General features: G+C 44.4%; 1 protein-coding gene across 7 annotated transcripts in view; it reads right to left on the bottom strand.

Moving 5' to 3' along the window:
• PIGN (phosphatidylinositol glycan anchor biosynthesis class N) overlaps window positions 1-17,430 on the bottom strand; it is a 76,282-nt gene that overhangs the window by 18,304 nt on the left and 40,548 nt on the right. For 3 of the 7 annotated variants that reach the window (XM_045850199.1, XM_045850197.1, XM_045850198.1), the window contains exons 19-24: window positions 16,333-16,424; window positions 13,643-13,751; window positions 12,106-12,214; window positions 8,053-8,155; window positions 2,241-2,343; window positions 585-671 (exon numbers count right to left, since the gene is read on the bottom strand). In XM_045850199.1, the coding sequence (XP_045706155.1) occupies window positions 585-671; window positions 2,241-2,343; window positions 8,053-8,155; window positions 12,106-12,214; window positions 13,643-13,751; window positions 16,333-16,424 (603 nt within the window). The remainder of the gene's footprint in view (window positions 1-584; window positions 672-2,240; window positions 2,344-8,052; window positions 8,156-12,105; window positions 12,215-13,642; window positions 13,752-16,332; window positions 16,425-17,430) is intronic. The other 4 variants (XM_045850200.1, XM_045850201.1, XM_045850202.1 and 1 more) reach the window with 2 other exon arrangements.

Raw genomic sequence — 17,430 nt, forward strand, 5'->3', positions numbered from 1 at the left:
GGGTCCGCTCCCGCACCTGCTAGGTCCAAGGGGGACACCTGCCTGTGAGTGCTCAAAGCGGGTCGGCCAGCCTTCCCGGAGAGAGACTTCGCTCTGCCTCACCGTCTCTCAAACTGCTAGTTCCGACAACTCCCACACGGTGCCCCTGAGAAGTGACCCACGCCCTGTGACGCAGCCGCTGCGGCAGGGGTGCAGGGTACGTTCACACACACGAAGGGCGCAACCCGAACCCCCGGCAGCGGTCTCTTCCGGGCGAGGGTGACCAGGCAGGTGCCGGGAGCTGAGACTCTGGCTTTAGCTGAAACGTTCTAATTTTTTTTTTTAAAGTATGACATGCATGACGAAATACTAACTGTTAATATTCTGGATGGTAGAAACATACATATATATTTATGTCGTTATTTATATCATTCTTTATGCTTTTCAGTAGTTTCAAAGTTTTTTACAAATGTGAACTATGAGAAAATTACGGTTGGGGGGGGGTTACATGTCCTCCGAGGAAACACCACTCGCTACTAGGTGACGGGCAGAAACCCCTTCCCCGTGCTCCTACTCCACGAGGGGGGAGGCCGCACGAAGGATACGAGGAAAAAGGCCCTGCGGATGTCGTCCAGACGGAGCTGCCGACACTGGGCCACGTCCGCGCTGCCACAGAACCGGAGGCTGCTGACCTGCGGGCAACAGAAGCACGAGGGTGTGTGTGCTGGCAGCTCACGCGCGCCTGCCCCCGAAGGCAGCCTCCCGTCTATGCTACAACTGCTGGAAAGACACCTTGTGTGTGTTAACCACCACAAAGTCAGCAGTGCGTCTTCTCCTACAGCTTCATCACACCTTGATCAAGTCTGCCAAAAAATAAAATGTGCTGCTAATGAGACACTGAAGTGGGAGTTGAGCTTTTTCTCAGTCTATATAAGTGCCTCACTTTTAAATCCCCGCATCATTCTTCAGTTTCCTAAGGCCTGACCTCTTGGAGGGTCCCGACCTTCTCAAACCCAGGTATGGCAGGAGACTAAAAAGCACGATGAATCTGAATATTCATCTGTTTCTTTGTTCTTCTGCTAGTTCTATTTGTAGAGAATCCTTTCCTCTTTATAAAAAAGCAAAATATTTCTGTCTTTGGTAAAATAGAAAGTCACTCAATTCCAAGATGGGTGCACTCTTGCTTGAACCACCCCCACCCCCAAATGTCATGGGTAAGTTTAAAGGGAGACTGTCCCCACACCCTCTCCCTGTGTGATTCAAGTGTTCAGTGAGTTCTTAGGGCGCTTTAATGCTCTTTTCTAGAAAAAGGAAGACCTGTTTTCAGTTAAAATATAAAACTTAAAAAATGACCTGATGAACCTTACTTTTAAATTTAATATTAAAGTTTTTAATATTTATTTAATGTTAAAGTTTTTAATATTTAATATTGAGGACAGTCTGACCACTTATTTAAATCTGATCAAAATATATTCTTTCAATATTCCAGGAGTGAACATTAAAAACCAGTAATTACTCAATATACTTCAATAAAGTTTCTTTTTATCGAAATACATTATTCCAAATTATCAATTACTCTCTTTAAACTCAACTGGAACCAGTTAAGGACAGATCAATTATGAAAGAGTTTTTCTGTTCATCTTATCTGACCTCAATACAACTGTAAATAGTCTATCACCAGTTTCTCATGATGACCTTGGCCCTGAAACAAAGGCAGGAGACACCCACTTAACTCTGTCTCGGGGTAACGAAGGCATGCTTCCACCGGACTGGCTTTCGGGGTCACGCCGTGGCGACCGGACAGGCCGCGACCTGCTCTGAGGCCACAGTCGCCGAGGTGACAGGACAAGCACTTTGGATTTGGGTGACAACACAGAGGACAGAAATGTCGCCTTATAATCACGTTCACTAACTGACCTGTGACAACATAAATATTCTCAGATGTAAACATAGAGGAAAGTAAAGTGGAGAGCACTCCTTCTCCTCCAGTCCTTCACCTGCAGTGACCTTTTCTACAGCAGCGGCTCTCAAACCATTTCTAAGAAATGCCCATCCCGTACAATGCCTATAAAACAATAAATTGTGCTTTTCTGTTGTAAGTTGAAAAATTCCCCACAAACTGTTTAGCTTAATTATTAACTGAATTACTAATGATTTAAATAGCATAAAATTTTAAGTAGAAGTTTTAATGAAATAACAATGCAGCTTCCTTATGGAATGGAGAATATTTTAATATTCTCAAGTAAATTTTGACAAGCTACCTTCGGCTTACAGGCAACACCAGATTGTTGTAGGCTTTCTTGTTCCATGTGTATCCAGACAAACATCAAACACGACAACACCAATGGGAAGAGAGCTTCATACCTATGGGGAGCATGGGGGTGGGGTGAAAGTGGGAAGGCAGAAATGAAAGGGAAAAACATAAACAAATTAAAAGGCAAATTTACACTGAGAGGGCTTTTTCAAAATTAAAACAATCCTGATAATACTTCTAAGGCACAATATCACAAAATTTAAATTTTCTATGCTTTCCAGAAGAAGAAAGGAGGAAAGAAAAGTAACATTTAAATATCAACTCCAACACCATTTTTTTGAGATGTATAAGGTCTTGAGATCATGATGTGTTTAAGATAGTAGAGATACTTAAAAGTAACACATGAAGTAGATGACAACACACAGAAAGAAAGTATTACGGCGAAGGTAAGAGGGCAGCTCCCAAGTTAAAATCATCACTACGAGCACCAAAACAACAAGGGTCCCAAACTTTTTAAAAAGTGGCTGCCATACAGGAACATAAAACTCTCAAAAACAACAGAAAAAGAGCCAATAGATACAAAAAATTATGTTTGACCTTACTGATAACCAATACAGAAATTAAAACCATAGGGAGATACTATATTCGCTTATCATATTTATCGAAAGTTTAAAAAAAATGACAACAGTGTGCTGAAAGGAGAAACCTCACCGTTTCCGTTTCCGTATAGGCAGAAAACACCTTCTGGGAGGCGATCAAACACCGTGCATTGAGAATCTCAAAAACAGTCATACACTGCAACCCAGTGCTGTCACCTCCAGAAACTCCCTGGGAATGTAACTGGACTCCGCACTACAATCCCCACACGAGTGAGTGCCGAGTGCCGCAGTCCTGTGGCCTGCAGGGAGGGACAGAAGCCACCTCCTCTCCGCAGAGGGGTGTGGAGCACACACCTCTGTCTGCGCTGGGGTGTGACGTGGACTAAGGAGACGTGCTCGGGCCCTAACCCAGTGACAGAAGCCTTTCTCGTCCTTTCCGCCTCCGTCTGGGGCAAGGGTCCCACCTCTGTAATCCCCCAAACACTCCAGGCAGTGCGCACCGCCCAGTTTAATCCCGTTTCATCCTGTTCCCTCTGGTGCACTCCCTGCGGTTCTGTCCGATCTCGGTGTCAGTCCGGCCAAGCCGCAGGCCCAGCTCACAGGCCTTGGTTGAGTGAGTGAGTTACTTACCCAGCTGGAAGTTACAAAACAGTCAAACAAACCAACCCAAACCCAAAAACCTCTATTTCTCTTCCAACTTTTTCAAATGTTAAACTGTATTCCTTCCATATGGTTCCATTTCCCTAACTCAAGAAAGAAAAGAAACAAAATGCTTTAAACTCTACTGTAGGTCACAAAATGAAAACACTCAAGACCGGGCAGAAGGAAAGGTTTAGGTTTGAGAAAGCAACACAATCACTTGTGATATAAGATTCAGAATGCAAGCCCTAGCTGGCGTAGCTCAGTGGATTGAGCGCGGGCTGCGAACCAAAGCATCACAGGTTCGATTCCCAGTCAGGGCACATTCCTGGGTTGCAGGCCACGGCCCCCAGCAACCGCACATTGATGTTTCTCTCTCTCTCTCTTTCTCCCTCCCTTCCCTCTCTAAAAATAAATAAATAATAAATCTTAAAAAAAAAAAAAAAGAACTGAAACTAGTGAACTGATTAAAAAAAAAAAAGATTCAGAATGCCCAAGGATGGAGAGACAATGCACTCATGAGAAAATATCATCAGGTTGACAAGCGCAGAAAGTCATACAAAGCGATAGCGTTTCTGACCTGTTTAAAACAGCACTTGGTATTCCTGTTTTACAACGCGAACACCAAACACCGTGCAGACTGTGCTGCGGCAGGGCCCCGAGCCGGCCATCGGGCGGGTGTCAACTGGCACTGCTCTGAGGACAAGAGTCATCAACGACCCCACGGCCCAGGCTCTACAGCCGGCCTGCACTGCACTAGAGACGCGAACAAAGCGATCCAACGGAGAAAGCTTATGCATGAAACATAATTCAAAATACTATTTATGATAAAAAGTGGAAATAAAAAAATGATAAAAAATAGAGGAATGGCTAGGTAAATCAAGGGGCAACCCCATCACAGAATATTAAATATACATTGAAATGGTTAGGAAGCCTATGAGCCCCATGGGAAAATGTTTCTAAAATCATGTTAAATGGAAAAAAAAAGTTGCAAAATTGCCTATGAACTATGATCAATAGTATGTGAAAAAGACAAATACAGAGTAAGACTGGAAGGAAACATACCAGAGCATTGACAGGAGGAGCAGGAGTAATAAATGATTTTCCCTTTTATCCCTACCTCCAAAATGTAATTATGCTATTTTTACAATGCTTTTTAAAAAATAGTTGAACGACAAAGATTTGGAACACCTGTACCCTAGCCACTCTTTAAACCCGGGCTCAAGTCCCCTCTGAGTCCTCGAAGGCACCAGTGTAGCCCCCCTGCTGTAACCCTTCCTCCGCTCACGATTTACGCCACACGACTCACAGCTGGACTCACAGCCACGTCCCTGCTGCATTCTGTAATTGCCTGACCCTGTGCAATGAGGAGCTTGCTCTGCAGCGGCTTAGGCCTCTCTGGCCCGCCTGGGGGGCCGTCCTCGTGCCGCCCGGAGGTCTGTCTAGTGCTCAGGCCCGGGCCCGGGTGTGAGAGAAAACGACTGCTGAGGAGCGGAATCCAGAAGGTGCAGCCTCCAAGGAAAAGAGGACTCTGCACTTTTACATAGTGGCAGTTACGTGTGCATTTATTCTTCCCCAGTACACAAAAACCTAAATTCCAGAGTTCTAGAAATTGTGCTACAGACTTCTTTCCTCTCAAGAACTATAAACCATGATTACTTCCTTTTGTAAGATGCAGATGAATAAATCCAATGAAGACAACCTTCCCATGGGACTTTATTTCCTCAGACAATTAGTATCTTGTGTATAAAGTCTGCATATCTGAACTAATAAACTGGAACACCAGTAAACTGGCATTGTGGGCTCACGGTGTCCATAATAAAACGACACTGAAGTGGCATCTCCTAGTCCGGTCTCTGTGCAGATGGAACAGGGCTGAAAAGGCATTAGTTTTGTATTATAGCGTGCGTAGGGATGATACAAACAAAACGTCAGAGGGAAATTTTAACCGACTTAGACCTGTTTTCAAGTATTGCAATAGCTTCTATTTGCATAAAAATAATTAAAAATAAATCTTGTTTGTTCATAAAATCAAGGATGCATTGTTAGTAAGAGTTTAGGATTACTTAACTGTATTGCTGTAAAGTAATAAAACTGCATTTCTTTAAAATATCCTATAATTCTGACCATGCACTGGTTTCCACAGAGAACCCGCCAGGCTGCCTAAGGCAGTGACGTGAAATGATGACATGTGGACTATGTTTTGCAAAACTCATTTGACAATAATGAAAAAATGTATTAATTGGAATTATTGGACTGTGCCGTTTTGGGCTGCCTCTGTTGAATGTTTTTGCAAAAGTAAATACACTTTCTAATGCTGAAAATATATTTACTAATAATTCAGTAAGGTCACACTCAGTATTCTGATTTTAGGTGTGAGTTTTCACTTTTTATATTTTCTTAAAATAAATCAAATGTACTTAGTATAATCTGTTTTGGTATCTGTGATGACAATTAAATTGATCACTTAAAACACTAAAATGTTTATCCCTCATGTTAGCTATGTGACTAGCTCACTCTACATTATGAAATACTTTTTCACTCAAAATTCAACTTTAATCATCGATTTTCCCCTCCTTTCTTAACTTTTAATCCAGCAAACCAGATCCATGTTTACGTTTACTTGTATTTTTTAATCTATTACACGTTCCTTTAAATCTATCTAGTGCTTTAAAACTTACGAAGTGACTGCGTAGAATATGCACACATTTCTGAGCTATCTCGAACACCGACTTCCCAAGGCAACCTCTGGGTGAGGTCTCTTAATGAAACTTACGTGTCATCCCAAAATGCCGGGTTAGAATAGAAATGGTTTTACATTCAGATTTCTCATCTAGACTGAAAACTCTGCATGTTCTAACTCATATATACATGTATACACTGATAGATTCTGATCATAAGTAAATTATTTATTCTATAATTTCACCAATAAGTGGAAAATGGTAAAGAGTTTTAAGGTCTCGTTACATTTGTCGCTCTTGAGTAAGAAGAATAAGCCGATAGGCTTCAAGTTTTATTTGGACTTGCAAAATTCTGAGTCAGAAAGCAAGCCCACCCGAAGGCCTTATTATTAGGTAACTGGTGCACTGTGCACGTGGCTCCTACGACCTCTTCGCTGCTGGGTGCCCGGACTGGTGTGCGCAGAGAGAGAGGAAAGGACCGGAGGAGTGGGGAGCTCCGGTCAGAGAAGGAGGTTTCGCACCCACTGGATCGTCTCCCACCTGGGGAGTCTAGGAACTCCTGGCATGTGAGGGTCCACCATGCAGATTTGAGAACATCCCTCTATTTCTGAAAGGGAACCCAAGTCCTGGACCCAAAGTAGCTTTACAAAGTGATCCAACGTGGGAATGATCCGCTGGCAGCACCATGGTCAGCCCCTAGGTTTAGTCTGATTAAAACCAAATCCTCCCTTTGGGCCGAACTACGAGCAGCGGGTACTCGTTTGTCCGTTCTGTTTGGTGTCTGTCACAATGTGCATCTCTCACCCTCATAGGGATTCAAGTACGGACGAGGTGAAACTCAGGAAGAGTGAAGCATTTTCTTCCTCTAAGGGGACAGGAGGACACATGTCACTGTTTCACTGAGTTCAGGGAACGCTTCAGGGCCCACACCAAGTCAGCTGCTGGTTTTTGTTTTTCTTCTGCGAGAAAATTTCAATCTTAAAAATGCATCCTCTGACTTTGGGAAAATAGGCTACAAGTCTTCTGAATCAAAAGGAATATTTGGACTAGGATATAGGTAAGAGAGAAAATAAAAGGAAAATTTTAAATTCAAAGAAGAATGAATAAATCAAAGCATAAAAGAAATGCAACAAAACCTAAAATTCTTCTTGAAAGGGTCAGGTCAGCTCCCCAACCCGCCAGCCTGCTAAGACCCAGTCGGGCCAGTTTTCCACCCGCCGGACTGCCCATGACTCAGTTGTCCTGACTTGCCTGGCAGCCCGAGGCTCCATCGAAACTCTCCCCCACCTCCCACAACAGACAGACACCTGGCACCAGCCACCACGGCCGGTGGTCAGACTGACTGACCCTCCTGTGCCTGGGAACAGCCCGGCCCTTGGCCTGACGCGCTGTCCCGGCTCGCATCCCGGAACCCTGAGGCCCCCGCCTGGAAGTACAAGAGACTAACGCCTCCCCTAGCCCCTCACAAAGCCCGTGCTTTTTCTTTTAAAAACCCCACCCTTGCCTCCCTTCACGGATCAAATAAAGGCACTTGGATCAGATCACTTGGTTCCTCCTGCCCCTATTTCTCGTGCATTTCTAACACTTCTGAGCCATTGTTTTAGACTTAAAATACCTTCATAATCAGAATTTTCTAATACTGAAATAAAATGACATTTTAGCAACTTCATGAAATAAACACAAAGACAAAGACAATAGGTAATTATGAGAAAAGAATAAGATAAAAAACTGAAGATTATGATTCAAGTTATACAGTTCTTATAGAACAGAAAATATTTATGATTTAGTCCTCAAGATTTACACAACATTTTCATTTCCAGAGGTTAAATACTTATGGAGAAATGTCAATACGTCCTTTAAAACTCGCTACTGCAAACGAAATGTTAAAAACAGCGCGTACCCCGTGCTCAGGAGGAGGTAGGTCGACATCCAGGAGAGGAGTATGCTGAACAACCGCTCTGGGAGGCCCCTGGGGCTCAGCAGGGGCAGGACGAAGGAGGAGGCTGCGAGGAGACAGACAGGCAGGCGGGGAGGTCAGTCCGAGGCACCTGGCATTGGTGGGTCTCCCCCAGCTCTAAACAATCCACAGTCCCAAGTGCCCCCGATTGTTTAGCAGAAGGCTATATTCGCTCTCATTATTTCTGCAAGAAACTCCCAATTTCATAGTCTTAATTAAAATTACATTTCATTGTTTTAACCAGATATGGGCTCAGATCTTCTCAACTTATATTCAGCCTCACTCACTGTAATATTAACTCCTAAATGGGTCACTTATGTCCTCATATAAATAATAAAAAGTGTTATTCAAGTTTCATCAACTCTTCTCTTACTTAGGCATTTAGTTCAAAAACCACTCACTCCTCAGAAATTCGTTTTTTCCCTAACCCCTGCCTCCTCCAAGCTTTCCCACAGCAAAACCTCCGCTGAGAGCTGCAGTGCGCTCCTTAGGAAGTCAGAGACTGAGAGTTGTAATGGGGAGCATCCTGACAAACGGGGCAATCGTTCCCTGCAGCGTAAGAAAGCAGGCACTTCAGGGAGAGAAGGACAGGTGAGGGGGAGGGGAATGGAAATGCACGCGGCTCCCTAATCCACTAGTTAGGATGGCCGTGCACCTGGTGTTCAGTTCTCCCAAAAAGGGAGACAGGTGATGGGGGGGGGGCGGCGGTGAGGGGTGGAATCCTGCTGGAACCACTTATTAAGTGTTTGACTTTGGGGCAAGTTCATTAACATGTAAGCAGCACTTCCATCTGTGGAGCAGAGATAGCATAGAAAGGTGGTGGGTGAGGTTTGAAGCAACTTCACCTACACAACGCTCTCTGAGCACAGTGCCCTGGGCACCGTGGGTGCTTGGTAACTGTTAGCTGCTGTTACTGTTACTAGTCAGCATCTACTAAGTTAAATGTGAAGACACTCTCACTCCAAGTCAAGTCACTGCAAAATTTAAGACCATGCAAGTTATATGTATAATACCCTTGCCACAAACAGCTTCTAATATTTTCAGATATGTGGTTCTAATGATACATGTTTTAACACAAAGAAATAACATAATATTTCTTACTTTAAAACCCAGTTCAAATGAGACCTCTTCTGTAAAACTGTATTTTCTATCCTCGTTTTATACTTTTGTCTAAAGGACTGATGAGATGCTAGAAGAGAAATAAGAGTCTCCATTCTGAATGACGAAAGTCAGGACCAGCTTCATAGCACAGAACCTACTTGTGGGTCGGAGCATGTTGGGAAAAATGCTCATCGGAGCTAGCGCTGATGAAACAGCGCCTGCAGGAGGCCTCTGGAAACACTGCTGGCCTACCTGCGAGTCAACGATTTCAGGCCTTGTACCATGCGGTAGGCATCCTCTCGTGCCCAGATCTCCTGATCCCAGGGAGGAAATAGCGTGTTTAAAATACTGTATGTCCAGCCTACAGGAGGAGACCCACTTCAGATCTGAGGACATACATAGGCTCAAAGTAAAGGATGGAAAGAGATGGTCCTTGCAAGTGAAAACCAAAGAAAGCAAAAGGCAGCGAGAGTTTGATCAAATAAAACAGATTATAAGCCAAGAATGGTAAAAAGGTACAAAGAAGGGCATTATGTAATGATAAAGGGGTCAATCAGTAAGATACAACAATCATACATACATATGCACCAAAATATATTAAGCAAATGCTAACAGATCTGAAGGGAAAAACAAACGATACAACAGTAGGAGGAGGAGACTTGAATACACCACTTGCAGCAATGGACAGATTACCCAGAGAGAAAACCCCCGAGGAAACATTAGACTCAACCACATGCCGAAAGATCACCCAGAGAACACTCCACCCACAGCCACAGAACACACGCTCTTCTCAGAGGCGCCTGCAGCGCTCTCCAGGACAGAGCGCTCGTACGACAGGCCACAAACCAAGTCCTAGCAAATTTAAGGTGACTGCTAAAATCACACCAAGTACCTTCACTGATGACAGTGTTATAAAGCTAGAAATCACAACATGAGGAAAGCTGGAAAATCTACAAATGTGTAGACATTAAATAACACACTCCTGAAGAGTCCCTGGGTCATTGAAGAAATCAGGAGAAATTTTTAAAAACTCTCAAAACAAAAGTAGAAACCCAATATACCCAAACCTGTGGGATTCTGTGGAAGCAGCTCTGAAAGGGAAGTTTACAGTGATAAATGCATGCACCAAGATAACAGAAAGATCTCAAGTAAACAACCTAATTCTGTGTATCTCTTGTATTACAGCAATACACAGGGTCCCAAGAGACAACTGAACAATCACATGCCACCATGCTGGACAACCCAAAATAAATGGGTGCATTCCTGGAAACACACAACCTACCAAGGCTGAATCAGTAAGAAATTAAAAAATCTGAACACACTAATAATAAATATGGAGATTGAATCAGTAATCACAAACCTCCCAACACAGAACAGCCTGAGACCAGATGGCTCCATTGGTGAATTCTACCAAACATTTAAAAAATAGTTAATGCCACCCTGGCTGGTATGGCTAAGTGGACTGAGCAACATCCTGCAAACCAAAAAGTCACAGGTTCGATTTCTGACCAGGGCACATGCCTGGTTTGCAGGCCGGATCCCTAGATGTGGGCACGCGAGAGGCAACAGATCGATGTTTCTCTCGCACATTGATGTTTCCCTTCCTCTCTTTCTCCCTCCTTTCCCCTCTCCCTAAAAAATAAATAAAAGAATCTTTAGCCCTGGCTGGCGTAGCTCAGTGGATTGAGCGTGGGCTGTGAACCAGGCATCGCAGGTTCGATTCCCAGTCAGGGTACATGCCTAGGTTGCAGGCCATGGCCCCCAGCAACTGCACACTGATGTCTCTCTCTCTCTCTCTCCCTTCTCTCTCTAAAAGTAAATAAATAAAATCTTTAAAAAAAAAGAATCTTTAAAAGAAATAAAAAACAATTAATGCCAATCCTTCTCAAACTCTTCCAAGAAGAACTGAATAGTAGAGAACAATTCCGAAATGATTCTGGGAGGCCTGCATCACCCTGCCACCAAAGCCAGAGGCCACCATGAGAAAGAAACTGTAGAACAACGTCCCCTTCAACAGAACAACGAAGACAGATGTATACATGCTCCACAAAATAACAGCAGACCAAATTTAACAGCACGCAAAAAGAATCATACACCATAGCAGGGAGGATATAAAGTAAGGCTTATAAAGTATACATCTTCTTAATGCCAGAAGATAAAAAAGTGCTTAAAAAATTGGGGGGCCTATTTACCAGCTAGCCTCCAGGGGCTCTCTCTGACCAAGTCTGGGACAGTTGGAACACCAAAGTATCAACAGTGATGAATTATAAATCTTTGAAAAAACAGGAGCTCATGAGTCCACCATCACAAATAGATGAATGAATGAATGAATGAATGAATGAGTGAAGGAGGACTCTTATGGCAGAATGTCAAGTCTTTCCGTAAATGCGGCAGGAATGCTACAGCTAGAACATCATTTCGTAGCCATCACGACAGAGATGGCACCAGTGAACTTTTACAAATGAACGCCAAGTCTAGGGAGACATTTCAGTGAGAAAGATACTTGATGGTCTTAAGAGTGTCTCTGTAGGGATGGCTTATTATTTGCATGGGAGGGGGAAAACAAAATATAATTTTCTATTCTGGAGACACTTAGATTTTCATCAGATGTTAATAAATGTACAGATTTATTATCAGGTCATACATATTTTAACAAGTAATTCTTATAAATACATGAATGTTCATAAAAGTTCTAATTTTCTTGGTCAAGTGCCAGCAAGAGATAGAAATAATAGCTGATTATTATTATTTTCCTGAAACAAAACTATGTTTTTCAATAATAATTATAAGAATAAGAATAGCAGTAATAATAATAATAATAATAAAAGATGTAAATGGGTCACTTGGAACTAGGACTTGATGTAGTCACCTCACTCGGTCCGACTGTCCGCTCACCTAATATCGCCCAGCTGGCAACCTGGTTGGCGAGAGGAAGTCCTTGTTTCTGCAGCAGACTATTGTAGGTGCTGTACACAACGTACATGGCGAGCGCCGTGCTCAGCATCTGGAGACAAACACACACCGTGCGGATAAGAGAGGAGGTTGGCGAGAGACTGACTCACGTAAGAATACTTCACAAAGTGCTTGAACGGCTGCCATCTGGCAAAACTGCCATTGAAATGGGACCAGCTCACCTTCTCGTGGCAAGGATGGGAGCTAGGACTCGCGTACTAGGCAAAGGTCATTCTTTACAAGCATAAAATGGGGCATTTTACACTTTTAGGGTGTTTTGGCATATGTTATCACGTGGTTTCTACCTGGAAACATTCGTCATTAACCTTGACCTTTTCCTAAGTCGCGGAAATGCAGGGGTGAGGGGTGTGTACAGTTCAGTGCATTGGTTCATGTCTCCCACCTCTGGCCCTCGCCGCCGTCCTACCCACTAATTCAGTCAACACGGGCCTGTGGCCTGAGTACTCCCATGGTGCCGGGAACACAGAGAGCACAGTGTTCTTCAGGGACCACACGTGAACTAGCGGGCAAACGACCGCTTACAGGCCCAGGGCCTGGTTTTTGAAACACTGTCCAGCTGGATCCCAGGCACTCCCGCTCACCTTCGTGTTGTCTGTAGCTCCCTTTGCACCGCAATGGCAGAGATGCAAATTCACAACAGACTCTGCATGGCCCTAAAGCCTAAAACGTTCACAGTCTGACTTTGTGGAGAAATGTCTGCTGACCCCTGGACCAGTGGATTAATTGCCATTTTAAGAAATGAGCTAAGTTGAAGAAATGCCATTTTAAGAAATGGCTGTGGACAAAGTAAAGTTCTTAGAGACCAAATTAGCAACCTCACCACCAAATCCTAGAGCTATATTTAATTTACTCTTACATTTTTGTGTGAATTCGGAAAGAAAAAATGCTATCAATAAAGCTACGACACAATCCTAACTCCTTTCGCATGTAAGACACATTTTGATCTCAGAGATGTTAAAACGTAAAAAGATACGGCCTTGGCATCAACGGAAAATGTAGCATGCAGTACCGGAACCGACAGAAATGAAGGAAGTCAACGCAGAAAGGAACTTTGCAGCAGGTTTACCTCTCGCTGAGGGCATTTCTAACAGAGCCCACGAGAATGTTCGCGCGACACTCCCGGCTCCCGCGGAGCGGGCTCCAGAGGGGCCCACCGTCCCAGTGTGCATCGTCGCGGGTGGGCTCGGGCACAGCGGCGGCGGGCAGCCCTGGAAAGCCCGCCCCGTGCCCTCTCACGTGAAAGACACGCCCCGGCGGCTTCACGGGACCCTCAACAAAAGGTTTCTTCTCCTTTCTTATGCCCCCAGTGGGATCTTAAACCGAAAACTGTCTTCTTAGCTAGTGGGTACCAGGTAGCTTACGCACGGTGGCATCTTAAGAACAGCCTAGTTCAATGCGACCGTAACAGACATTCTGGCATGTCATCAGTGTAAGACAGGGCTGACGACCTGTAACTAACCTGTGATAGATGTAACCACAGCTTTTCATTCACAAAACCGTCTTTCCTCTTTATGAGAGATGTTCCGACAAACAGGGACAGCAGCAGCAGCAGCAGGCCGGCGCACATCCTGTTGGAGAACACAGTCACAACTTCAGGCTTTCTCCAGAGGCTTCCTGGGCACACAGCAGGTGGAAACACCCTGCTCGGGTGGGGCAGCTCTCGGTCGCTCGGTTAGATCAAGAGGAGGTGGTAAAATGCATACACGGGAATAAAAATCTTAGCATAGAGGCACTGTACGGGTAGTGTTATTTGTAACTTCTTACACCTTTTAGATATTTTTACTTTATTTCTAGAATTTGATTTTTAAAACTTTTGTGCAGACCACCTACCACAGCTGTTATCCTGACTTGGACAAATTTGTAGAAAACAATGTAAAGCAGTATTTAAAACACACGTATTTTAACTACGAGCCCTCATACTAAAAGGACCTGCATTTTTAACTCATGGTCGTCCTGGCAGGACAGACCGCTGCTTTACATCACCAACCCGGTGGCTGTCCCGGGCCGTTCCCGGCTACGGTCACGAAGGCAGCACACAGGGGACGCATTGGGACAGTGATGAAACGACAGATTGTGCATCTCCGGGAACATCAGGCACAGGATGGTTCCGGAAGTTGAGGGAAATGTGTCAAGGAAATGGGGCACTGATGTTGAGCTCTATTTCTCACCTCCCAAAAATCTGAGTGACATGGGACAACCAAAATCACGTTGAGGACAGGAGCTGGAGCCTAGCAGTGTAGCAGAACTGAGAGAAAATGAGCAAAAAGGCCATGCTCAGGAGAACGCGGAGCAAGGACTCCCAGGAAAGTGCTTCTTTGTTTTTGGTTTTGCTTTCATTTTCTAACACTCTCTTTGAGAATCATAAGGGAAAAAAGGAGTAATACATTCAACATGAATTACATTCAAACTTGGGAAAAATAGCCATGTATAATCAAGATGATTTGTTTGTTTTTGGTTTTCCTTTCCCTTTTTAAAAAATAATTTGATATTTTAATGCATTGGCAAACATGTGTTTACTGGAGACAACTGGAGTAATGGGGGTATTACAGCTGTGTGTGTACAGTTTTGCTTTTCCCTTTCGTTTTAACCTAAAATGTCTGCATGCCTATCCTAGCATTGTAATTTTCTCAGGAAGTGAGCTGACGTGAGACATCCAGTGGAGAGCAGAAATCTCTCCTCGGACCAGGAGTGGAGGGAGACAAAGGGGCTGCAAACACAGCTGCGAGGAGACCAGCGCCACCTCCATCAGGGGAGTGTGAACGAAGACGTAAACGCAGAGGGAAACACCACGGTCTTTAAAAACACGAGGTCGGGTTCTCATGCTTTAACCACCTGACCTCGTCCGTACTAGAATGTGCAGGTGGGAAATTCCAAGGGAGACCGTTTATACAGTATCTTTTCCTTGCAGCATATGATAAATCCTGCTCACCTGCGTCAGTATTTTTTGAGCAAGACAGGTCGGCAGAGGCTGGTGAGAGGAGGGAACGGGGCTTTAGAGACAACAGAAGGGCTCACGGAGCAAAAGGAAGCAAGGGGTAAATGAAAACATTTTAATTCATCTTCTCACTATAGTTTATGACAGCTGCAAAATGTTCTTACTTTGTAACACTAATAAAGTAAGTCTTAGTATGGTCTTAGAATGCAATACAATTATTTTGGACTTGGCTAATAAACTGACTTCCTAAAATAATTCCTGAACTATTCCATATTTGTATTCTCACAGAAATGAGATTACTGTGTTAATTCATACATATTTTAAAATTAACACGGTACTTAAAAATATCATTTAGTTAATCTTCCTTCAACTAAAAAAAGACATCACCTAGTCTATTAAAGATTATGTTAAAATGCTAAAAATATTGCTTGTACAGAATTCTAAAGAAAGTAACAAAGATGATTACATATTTAGAGAACGAGAGGAAATGTTACAAGAAATAACGATCTTTCAGCTTGCCAGCACACACACGCACACACACAGAGTCAGTCAGATTACTTGATAATAATTTAAAAGGAAACTTTAAAGGAAAGGTAACCAATTACTTCACAGATTTTTTGGGTCTACTGAGAAGAAATAAACATGGCAGCCTCCTGGAGCACTCAGGGCCGGTATACGGGACCTGCTAACAGATACAGCACTAAATGAGGGAAGGCTGCGAAGGGATCCGAAGCTTCCTCCCTCAGAGACCTTGACCTTCGGGTGAGAGGGGGAATCTCCCTTCTCTAGGGCTGAAAGTGTGGACCTGCACCAAGGCAAAGACAGAGACTGCACCAAAGGCTTTTTAACCTTTTTGTTGTGGCAACAGAACATCTTTTCCTATGAAAGCTTTTCCCGATCCCCCAGGAGACGAAGGACAGGGATGCTTCTGCACCTTTGGGGGGGTGCACTGGGGCGGGGCTGGAGGCGGCAGTGTGAGTTACCACTGTTGGGCACAGTGTCCTTCTGGTGAGGGCCCAGAAGCAGCGCCAGGGACGTGAGTGCCTCTCGGGGCCTGGGGCGGAATTATGACCGACGGCTTGATATTAATGTTTTCACCTTCAGTGTGCTCATGCGATTTTAAACTCAGGGTCAGGATTAGGTTCCTATTTCACAGTGCTGATTGAGAAGAACAACTGTATTGAAGAGAAAAGAAGTTAAAACACCGTTCGTACACGAGAAAGACGTCTGGCTCCCGCCCTACCACAGGCATCAGCGGGAACACTGCCAGGAGCAGGCAGAAGAAAATCCAGCTCAGCGAGATGCTCTGAAACGTGAAAACAAGGTATCGTCAGGCAAACATGGAGAAAACGGTCTTCAGCGTTTCACGGACTACGTGGCTGTGAACCAAAAAGGAAAACGCAAAGGCTTGTACCCGTTTACTTTAAAAAGTAATGGAGCTACTATCTGTGAAGGATCAGCTAAGTCGCAGGGAGTTTATTAGGTATGAGCATTATTCAATTCTCACAAACCCGGGAGACAGGCTATATTGTTCACAGGTTTGGATGAGGGAAGTGAGCTCAGACATGTTCCAGGCCAGGAAGCATCAGCCCACGATCAGTAACCGAACAGCCCGCGCTTTAGCCGGGGCCTGAGGTTCCGCAGCAAGTGCTCCTTCCCTTCCTGTTGGGCTGTGTGTGGACTACACCTAGAAGCAATCTGGCCTGCAATCATAAGCAAATGACTGAGCTCGGGAGGAAAATGAGCAAAAATGCTTTTGTAATTAGATTAAACAAAAAATATCAGCAGTCCCATTGAGGAATTTTACAAGTTTTCAGGGTGGGAAGAAAATATTTCTCTCTTCTTGCTACCTCCATCAAAAAGTATCAAAATGGAATGGAAACGTGAATGTATTCCTTGTGGAAGCACACTGTAATTCCCTATCTAGCTGAAAGGAAAAAATCAGGAGTAATTATATTTAAAAGGAATTTATCATGAGTAGACACTTCTCCAGAAAAGAACAGAGGTGGCTCAGGACCAGGGGTGAGGTGGTGCTTCTGCTCAGAGCTCCGGGCATGGCCCTCTGGCCACTGCGCCGCTCGGGGCCTTCCCCTGCTGCTCCACGCTCCACGCTCCGCCGCCACTCAGATACTCGAGGCCAGAGCCATCTGGCGAGAGCTTCAGAGAGGACGCAGCAGCGCTGCTTCCTGAATGTTTCGGCCGCCAAGTGACAGGCTCATTCTGAGACGAGAGTCTACGTGAACCACTGAGACCTTAGAGCAGCCCGGGCCCCCCTGTCCACAGGGCCAGGCTCCCTGGGAGGGCACATTCCA

Source organism: Phyllostomus hastatus, unplaced genomic scaffold (genome assembly GCF_019186645.2).
Source record: "Phyllostomus hastatus isolate PE091 unplaced genomic scaffold, TTU_PhHast_1.1 phas_contig_80, whole genome shotgun sequence".
In the NCBI taxonomy this organism is placed as follows: Eukaryota; Metazoa; Chordata; class Mammalia; order Chiroptera; family Phyllostomidae; genus Phyllostomus; species Phyllostomus hastatus.